The sequence below is a fragment of the Sarcophilus harrisii genome, chromosome 4 (genome assembly GCF_902635505.1).
Source record: "Sarcophilus harrisii chromosome 4, mSarHar1.11, whole genome shotgun sequence".
NCBI lineage: Eukaryota > Metazoa > Chordata > Mammalia > Dasyuromorphia > Dasyuridae > Sarcophilus > Sarcophilus harrisii.
Window position 1 is genome coordinate 105,237,900 of NC_045429.1, and position 9,647 is coordinate 105,247,546.

Genomic DNA, 9,647 nt, shown 5'->3' on the forward strand with positions numbered 1-9,647 from the left:
AGCATTTTCATGCTTTCTGTTGATTTTTGCTTGCATTTTGTTTTCCTTCTCAGGTTTTTTTTTCTGGATCCAATTTTTCTTGTGCAGCAAAATAACTGTATAAATATGCATACATATATTGGATTTAACATGTATTGGACTACCTGCAATCTAGGGAAGGGGGGGTGGGAGGAAGGAAGGAAAATTTTGAAACAGAAAGTTTTGCAAGGGTCAGTGTTAAAAAATTAACCATGCATATGTTTTGTAAATAAAAATAAAATAAAATAAAATTTTAAAAGAATAACAGAAAAAAAAAAGGTTCTGGTTTAGTGACTCATTAAAGGTTGGTCTTTGGAGATTTCTACAAAATTCTGATCAGGGTCTCAGAATTCATATTTTATATCGTGGCCAAATGTTTGAGCATTTTTGTTTTTATTTCCATGGTGTTCCCTTTTGTAAAATAAAACATTTGCTTCTTTTACCTATGACTTCAGTTGCAGAATAAGCATTTATTAAACTCCTATTTTGTGCCTGGAACTGTGCTAAATGCTAGGGACATAAATACAGAGATGAAACGATAATTATTCTTAAATAGCTTATATTTTTTTAAGATAAATTTTTATTGACATCTTTTGTTTTTACATAAACTTATTTCTGTCTTTTCTTCTTCAGCTGTCAGAGAGCAATCCTTTGTGATGAAGTATGAAAACAAGGGAAAAACAGGAAAAATAGATTTACGATCAATTGTTTGCAATACCCAAATGCCTGGTCCCCCATTTATGCAAAGGAGTGGGAGGAATATGTTTTTTCATGTATTATCTTTGAGGCTAAGCATAATCATTATAAATTTACAGTATTTAGTTGCAATTATTATACATATATATTTTTTTCCTTTCCACTTGCAGTTATAGTTTGTGTATTTTTGTTTCCTGGTTCAGCTTAGTTCATTTTGCATCTGTTTACTTAAGTTTTTCTATGCTTCTTTATTTAAATATATTGTTTCTTACAGCACAGTGAAAGTCCTATTTGGTTTTTTTTGGGGGGGAGGGGTGTATAGGTGGGCGAGAACCCTGGGCCAATCTGGATTAAATAATTTGCCCAGGGTCACACAGCAAGTAAATGTTAAGTGTCTGAGGTCACATTTGAACATTTGGTTCTCTACCTACCTCTAGATTTGGTACTCTACTCATTGCACCACCCAGCTACTCTGTACCAGACTAAGTACCTTTGTGTGGAAAGGTGAAGAATTTACAGATTAAGCACATATTGATCAGAGACTATTAGCTAAAGTAGATCAAGCCTACAGGCCTCAGTTTTGGCTTCTCCAGAGTCACATGATTTTAGATAAGGCCTGGACTGCATTCGGTTGTCCAAAGAAGGGATTAAAAATATATATGTGGCTGAAGAAGCTGTATATCACCTTGTCTACTACATTTCACTGACCAGGTAGGGGAATACAGACTTATATGAGCAATCACAACATATAGAGGGTGGGATTTTGGAGGTTCTTTGTGTAAAATGAATAAAAGCTGTGAACATTTTCAAGGGAGTGGCTCTCTACTGCTGTGAATTTGGCTCACAGACCAGGATGGGGTCTGCTTCTCGAGATTCTAATAAATAATTGTGCTTTCTATGAGTGATCTCTGTAATAGTCAATTTGGGTAGGTCTTTTTGTCACAAACACCTTCAAACCCATACAAATCCAAATGTTAATCAACTGAAGTATTCCTTCAAGCTATGTATCATTTCTGTTTTAAAATCAAAGACTGCCAATGTTGTAGTGATTGTCAATTTTCTGACTCAGTCTTCCCATGTTTGTTTCCTAAAAGAATGTACTAACCCAGAGTAACTCCCTAACTCCAACTCAAGACAATGATATTTTTTATTTAGATTTTGTATACTGTTTTCATCTCTTTCTTAAGAATTTCCTTCAGCATCTTTATTGCTAGTTGTCCTTTGCTCAAAAAGACCTCTAAAGGGTGAAGACAGACACCAGGCCCTCCCCCCAGATCTTCCATTTGAGGAGAGTACCCAGGGCATTTACCTTAATGTTTCCTAACCAGCTCCACTCCTGGACTTTATGATCTCCAGAAGCTCATTATCCTGCAAGATGAAATCACATCTGCTCATATTTCCCATTTTGGCTGCAGAACTTCATCATACCCTTATGTTGGGTACAAACCTCCTTCACCAGCCCCAATTCTCAACCCCTAACCTTCTCCCCCACCCTTTTTAGTTTCTTTTTATTTGTTCTCCCATTAGATTCTGAGTTCCTTGAGAGCTGAAACTGCCTTATTCCTTTCTTTGTATGTAATGTGCTGAGCTGAAAAACCGTATGTTTTCAACAATACATGTCTCTCCTCTATTAACTCTAATTGTGCAATGCAATCATAGATTATCTGTATAGAGCTAGAAGAGACATTTGAAGTCAGCTAGCACAGATCCTCACTTTACTTTTAGGCCACAGAACTGAAGTGATTCATCCAACATCACAGAAATGGCAATAAGAATAAAGAAATGGGTTTCATAGCTACCACCTATCTCTAGGTTCTCTTTGATTACCCTTCCACCAGATTTTCTTTTTCTTTATCCCTGTACCCTAAGGCGGCTAATTCCCATCTTTAAGCCCAACACAAGGAAGCAGCAGCATACCAGTGCAATTTAGTGCCAGTAAGCTCCAACCCTGGTCTCAAAATAGCATGATTTAAGAGGGAAAGTTTTGTCCTACGCCAAAGAGAGCACAGGTCAAAGAAGCCAGTTGCTGTCCACAGCTATTACACAAGTCAAAGTCAAGCTGCTTATTCTGGTCTTAACTAGAGCAAGACCTAGCCTTCTGCAGAGTTTTATTCTCCTGGGCTTTTCAGGGCTTTTACCTCACTAGGAGGCTAAATGGCCAGCCCTCTTGCAGGGTTTCTGTGGGGCTGCATCTAGTGGCTGCTCCTGCTGCTAAGAGTCCTATAGCTGTTGCCTCCAGCTATCTTCGCCACCCTGAGCTTCCAAATGTTCACTTCCCTGGGGCATGGAGAAGGCCCGGAGGAAGAGGCACTGTTCCAGGAAGTAAAGCTCACTCAAGGTAGCAGCTCTGGCCTAGGAATGGGAATTATCCTCCTTTTTTATACTTCAATATTATTTGCCACCCCCTCTATCCCACCTCATCTTCAGAAAAACATTATAAACAGGTTGTGTGTATGAATCAATCACATGACAGTGAAATCTTAAAATTTGCAATAATTGATAATGTACATTTAATCACCTCACAAAGGAACTGTTAAATATGAGTGGTTCGTGACCAAATGGAAATCATTTTATGGTTATAATGTAAAAACAGATGCAATTTTACAGGATCTACACTTGATAAAAAAAAAAAAAGTTTTATTTTGCCTTTTGTTTGAGCCAGTCTTTATTTCATGTGGAGTTCATGGTTTTGTTACTATATTTTTAAACTTCCCATTTAATATTTGACATATTGACATTACTTAAAGAAATATGATGGGCATAATTAATTCTAATGTGATGAGACAATATATGCAGTTTATTCTTTGCCTTTTCCCTGAAGGGAAAAAAAAAAACTATTTGCCCCCCTTCATAGAATGTCTTATAACCCTTCACCCTTGAGGGAAAGTGCTAGAAAGGAATAGGATATTGTTTTGGGTAGGCATAGGAAGAAGCGATGCTTTTACTGTTATTTGCCTGTAGGACTGTTGCTTTAAGTAGACCTAGTAATGACTGGAATTTGTTTGACGGTGGGTTAATCACCAACAGCTACTGCTACCTAGGCAAGCCCTAGTTATAAATTAATGATGGGAGCTGCAGAGAGAGTGGGTGGAGATCTCTCGATATACACTGAATTGAGCAGCATGCCCTGAGGAATATTCTGAAGAGAAAAACCACTTGAGTATACTGTATCCATATTTAATTTGTTTTTACTACAATCATTCTATTTCTATAGCTATTTCTATGTAGCTTTTATTGTAGTTGATGAGATTTCCACCACTGTGGTAGTCATGGGTAGATAGTTACTTTGACTATTCTGGAAAAGTCAGATGATCCAGTTTAATTCTTCCCCTGCCATGACTGAAACAGAGTGAAACCTGTTAGAATGACACTTTTTTGCCTTCATTTTCACAAGTCCTCCTAGATTTCCATGGAGCTTGAGATTCCCACAAGACCTTAAAACTATTATTTTTGGAAGCGGACAATGGAAGGGAAAGAAGGGAAATTTCACCATTCTCTAGTCAAGTATGGAACAGGAATCTATCATCTTTCTTGTTTGAACTCCCAAAGCTTTTCACATAATTCTCTTCAAAAATCATCATATTGATAAAATATAGGGGCAAATGTCATCTGTGTTAATATGAAAACGTTGGAAAAATTTCCATGGGAGTCAAAACTTGGTTACTTCCTAGTGATCTCTACTACTTACAGTTATTATTCATCTCTGAGACTCAGTTTCCTAATTTATAAAATAATGTTAATAATTGCCTATCAAATTAGGAGGAAAATTCTTTGTAAACTAGAAAAGCTTATATGAATGTGAACTATTATTTTTCTTTTATCTGATTCCAGGTTAATAGACCTTAACTTGGAAATACTATTGTGAAAAATAGATTCCATAATATTTTAACAGATGCTGACTAGCATAGAAAACACATAAAATATACAAGAACATACATTTGATCCTAAAATATATATGATGAAATATGCTAAATGAAATAGCTTTCTCTCTCCACTTTTTTTTTTAACAATTATAAATGCAAATCAAACCATACTGACAAAAGTATCTCCTCTTGCCCAGTGGTTTGGAAATATAAAACGTATGACAATTTACACATTGCTTGGTGAAAATCATAGTAAAACTTTTGGTTTTCTAGTTTATGGTTAAGGGTTAAGTTTGCACATGTATGGTACAATTTTTTTTTAAATGAATCCAATGGAATGCATTATTGGTAGAGTTGTGAAATGATCCAACCATTCTGGAGAGCAATTTGGAACTAAGCCCAAAGAGCTAGAAAACTGTACATACTCTTTGATCCAGCAGTGTCTCTATTGTGTTTGTATCCCAAAGAGATCATAAAAAAGGGAAAAGGACCCACATGTGCAAAAATGTTTATAGCAATCATTTTTGTAGTGGCAAGGAAATGGAAATTGAGTGGATGCCCTCAGTTGGGGAATGGCTATATAATGGTATATGAATGTAATTCATATTATTGTCCTGTAAGAAATAATGAGTTTGTGTGGTGGCCCTTTTTGTAGGGGCTAGAAACTGGAAACTAAATGGATGCCCATCAATTGGAGATTGGCTGAATAAATTGCGGTATATGAATGTTATGGAATATTATTGTTCTGTAAGAAATGACCAGCAGGATGATTTCAGAGAGGTCTGGAGAGACTTATATGAACTGATGCTGAGTGAAATGAGCAGAACCAGGAGATCATTATACACATCAACAAGACTATACGATGATCAATTCTGATGGACCTGGCTCCCCTCAACAATGAGATGATTCAAAGTAGTTTCAATTGTCTATAACGAAGAGAGCCATCTACACCCAGACAGAGGACTGTGGGAACTGAATGTGGATCACAACATAGCATTTTCACTTTCTCTTATTGTTTGCTTGCATTTTTGTTTTCCTTTTCAGGTTTTTTTCTAGATCAGATATTTCTTGTGCAGCAACATAACTGTATAGCTATGTATACATATATTGGATTTAACATATAATTTAACATATTTAATATGTACTGGACTACCTGCCCTCTGGGGGGGGAAGGAGAGGAACAATTGGAACAGAAGGTTTTGCAAGGGTCAATGTTGAAAAAAATTACCCATGCATATGTTTTGTAAAAAAAAAAAAAAAGATATAGCAATAAAAAATTAATTAATTTTTTAAAAAGAAATAATGAGCTTGGAAGGATTTATATGAACTGATGCTGACTAAAGTGAGCATTGTGCACAGTAACAGCAAGTTTATGTGATGATCAACTGTGATAGATTTGACTCTTTTCAACTAATATAGTGATTCAAGGCAATTCCAATAGACTTGTGATGGAAGGTGTCATTCACATCCAGAGAGAGAACTATGGAGACTGAAGTTTATCAAAATCATAGTATTTTGATCTTTTTATTGTTGGTTTTTTGTTTGCTTAGTTTTTTTCCTTTCTTGTGCTTTTTTTCCCTCTTGATCTGATTTATTTTACACCACATGAAGAATATGGAACTAGGTTTAGAAAAATTGTACATGTTTAACCTATATAGGACTGCTTGCTGCTTTGGGGAGGGGGAAGGAGGGAGAAGGAGAAAAATTTGGAATACAAGGTTTTATAAAAGTGAATATTGAAAACTATCTTTGCATATATTTGGAAAAATAAAACATTATTTAAAAAATTAATCCAGTGGATCAATTCAATTACCAATTAGATGTTGTTTAGAATGCAAATATAAAAACAGATATCAAATTGTAACTACTAGATTTTTTATAATTATTGCTTCTTTAGCTTCAGAAAATTAATATAAAGATTAGTATAAAAATTAGCATTTGATTTTTTTATTCATGGGAAAATAAAGATAAATACTATAGAAAAACCTATTATAATCTGGTTAAATTTCAATGCATCAGGGGCTTTCAAAAATCAAATTAAACTAAAAGATCCTAAGAGAGATTTTCTTCTCATGATGTGTTCATTTAATGGTATTGCCTCAGAGTCAACAAGTGCTTGAATATTATGTTTTATCTCAGTGAAGCTCTATATATTAATAAGTTCATAATTCAGATGATATGTAAAAGCAAATAATTACAGCATTATATTGCCTATAAATATAATAAAAATACAAAGGAATCATTCTCTGGTAACCTCTTTTCAGGCTTAGTGATAAGAATTGTCCTTTAATGCCTGTTTTTGATAGTTACCTATATAAGTCTAGCAGATATAGTATTAACAATGTATCCCTTAACATGTCTTTTCCATAAAATATCTCTAATTTTTTTTTTATGATTCCAGGGCTGTGGCTCCCAGATGAGCATGTCAGAAATATCCTGTAGTGAAAGTACATCCTCTTGTCAGTCTCTAGAACATGGCTCAACTCCAGAAATCCTCATTGGCCTGCTTTATAATGCCACAACTGGCAGATTATCAGCAGAAGTCATAAAAGGCAGCCACTTCAAAAACTTGGCAGCAAACAGACCACCCAGTGAGTGAAAATCTTTTTTTTTAATTTTTGTTTACTCCTAATACTTTTTATACTTGTGGGATTCTCAGTGTTGGGGACTTCAATCCTATCATTTAGACCTACCCAATAAAAATGAAATGATACAATCATCAACTAATCTGTTTCATGTTTTCTATTTCTAATCATTTGGGAAATAAATCTAAAATTCAAAATATTAGTTATGAGATGACAAGACTTTTAATTTTTTATGATAACTTGAATAAATTAGCTTTATCATAATGTTTAACTATTAAATATTAATGCCAGAAAAATTAAAGCATTTTAAAGTATATCATAGTTAATAGAACTATGTAAAAGTATTGTTCTTACATAACAGGCTGATATCCTTGTATTGCTCTGAGTATACTATAGTATTTACTCATGTATTTTCTCTTTATGTTTTTTTACTACTACATTTTGAAAAGAGATTATTTTCCCTAGGTAATTCTCCTTCATTTTACATTTTTTTTTCTACTCTTAAATAGCTGCCAGCAGACACTTCTCTAAGGTACATGTTCTTTATCCTTGCCAGGGCAGATAAATTAAAGCAGTCAGCTATCAGTACTAGTTGGTACTATTCCTCTGCCTCTGCCTTTGCCCTTGCCCCTGCCTCGCTGCCCCTCCTTCCTCACCACCTTTATCTATATTTCCCCATCTAACTTCCCTAGGCTGGGATACTGGGAGGGAAGGGCTTCTGATCTTGTAACTGCGCTTCTAATTCTGCTGAAAATCATAAGCAGTGAACTAGGGCTTAAGATGCTTCCAAGTCATTCTCCCTTTGGCCCAAATATGTCTAAAACTCTAACTAAAATTTAAAAGAAAATATTAAAATATAAATAAAACCCTTCAATCACTTGGAAATTTTTCATAAATATTTGATACAAGATTCTAGTTAATTTTGTTACAACTTATGATGTAAAATGGGAATGAAAAAATCTTAAAGATGAATGAGGTTTTGTCAGCACTAATGTTAAGAACTAAGATGCTTTTATTAATATCCTTTTCCTTTACTCTTTTTTACCTTTCTCCTTCATATTTTGCAGTGAAAATATCAAGGAACAAGGAGGAAATCACATGAGTAAATACTACATATTGTAGTTAACTCTTAATTACTGATGTTAGTATAATTTGGTGGAAGGCATGGAGAACTGAAATCTATATTTTAGTTTACATTTAATGTGTTTGAGAAATTAATCTTTAATTAGGTGGGCTATACTACAGTAGAATAACCATGTGCATTGACCTTTCCATTTTTCCTCTAACTATTTTTTGGTCATAATACTTTTAAAGCACTGCATTGGCCTAAACTCAAGGGACCAACAAAGAAAAAGAATTAGCTAGCTTATCTAATACACAAAATAAATTATAACTCCTTAATTAATCTGTAGTTGATACTTTGGATTTATTGATGAAATAATCAATGTGTTTAATTATTAATAGAAACTTGCAAAATATAGAATGGCTAAAGTTTTCAAGTTAAGGAGATTTTTGTTACATTACTATTATTTTAGAATTAGACCAGTAGTGTTAAAATTGATTGATAAGGATGACTGACAGTAGACAGGTAAGCTACATGCAATTTGTCTTTTTTTTAAATGATAAAAATATGAATTATAATTTAACTAAAAGACTTGTTTTTCTTAGGATATTCCCTGCAATTTAAAAAAATTTATAGGTACTTCATAAATAATTAGGTCTAAGTTTTAGATTAAATTATATTTGGAATGATCAAATTATATCCAAAATAACAATATTAACATTTAAGAGCAAAAGTTATAATTTTAGAGTTGACGTTTAACTTTGAATCATTTTCATTTCAAACAATTTAATTATATTTTATATTGAAATAATGTTAGTATTTTTATGCTAGATATTGCATGAATAAGCTTAAGGTTTAGCAAAATAACAAAAAAGTATTTTATATTACCCTTCTTTAGTCTTTTATAGCCTGATCATTTGCATGATTCTTTCTATGTTCAATGTGCTTTAGACCAAGTAGAGATTGTTACAAAGATGTCCCTTTTTAAAACAGTGTAATTTTTTGCTAAAGATTACACAAAGGCCTTTAAAATTTTTTCATTCCATGAAATACCCAGCAGCCCTTTTGTTCAATCCTCTATCTGAACTAAACTGCTAAAACTTTGTGTTCTTCCACTCCAGTAAACAGTGTTTCCTCTTTAACTTTAACCTTTGACCCTCTCTCACCCAACGATTGACATCTGGTCATTATTTCTTTTACTGCTTTCCACCCCCTGTTGTCAGATGGACTGTTCTGTTGTCTAAAACACTTGATAGGTGGACAGGTTTATATAATCCGAGGTGAGTTACTGTAGAGGCTAATTGGATGTTGTCTTTTCATGCAAAAAAAAAAAAAAAAAAAGCAAATCCTAAAACTTGCCAGCAGTGAAGCTGTCCACCATGTTGGTTTCCAGAAAATGCACATTTACTATCTGTGATACTA

The 9,647-nt window shown here is 33.8% G+C and overlaps 1 protein-coding gene and 1 long non-coding RNA gene across 7 annotated transcripts in view; one reads left to right on the top strand and one right to left on the bottom strand.

Moving 5' to 3' along the window:
* The window catches only part of SYT14 (synaptotagmin 14), a 260,052-nt gene that overhangs the window by 237,855 nt on the left and 12,550 nt on the right, over positions 1-9,647 (top strand). For 3 of the 6 annotated variants that reach the window (XM_031937303.1, XM_031937305.1, XM_031937299.1), the window contains 2 exons: positions 6,979-7,168; positions 9,449-9,505. In XM_031937303.1, coding sequence (XP_031793163.1) covers positions 6,979-7,168; positions 9,449-9,505 — 247 coding nt within the window. Of the gene's footprint in view, positions 1-6,978; positions 7,169-7,671; positions 7,695-9,448; positions 9,506-9,647 lie in introns of all 6 variants that reach the window. The other 3 variants (XM_031937302.1, XM_031937300.1, XM_031937301.1) reach the window with 2 other exon arrangements.
* LOC116419105 overlaps positions 1-9,647 on the bottom strand; it is a 114,648-nt gene that overhangs the window by 100,145 nt on the left and 4,856 nt on the right. The window lies entirely within an intron of this gene.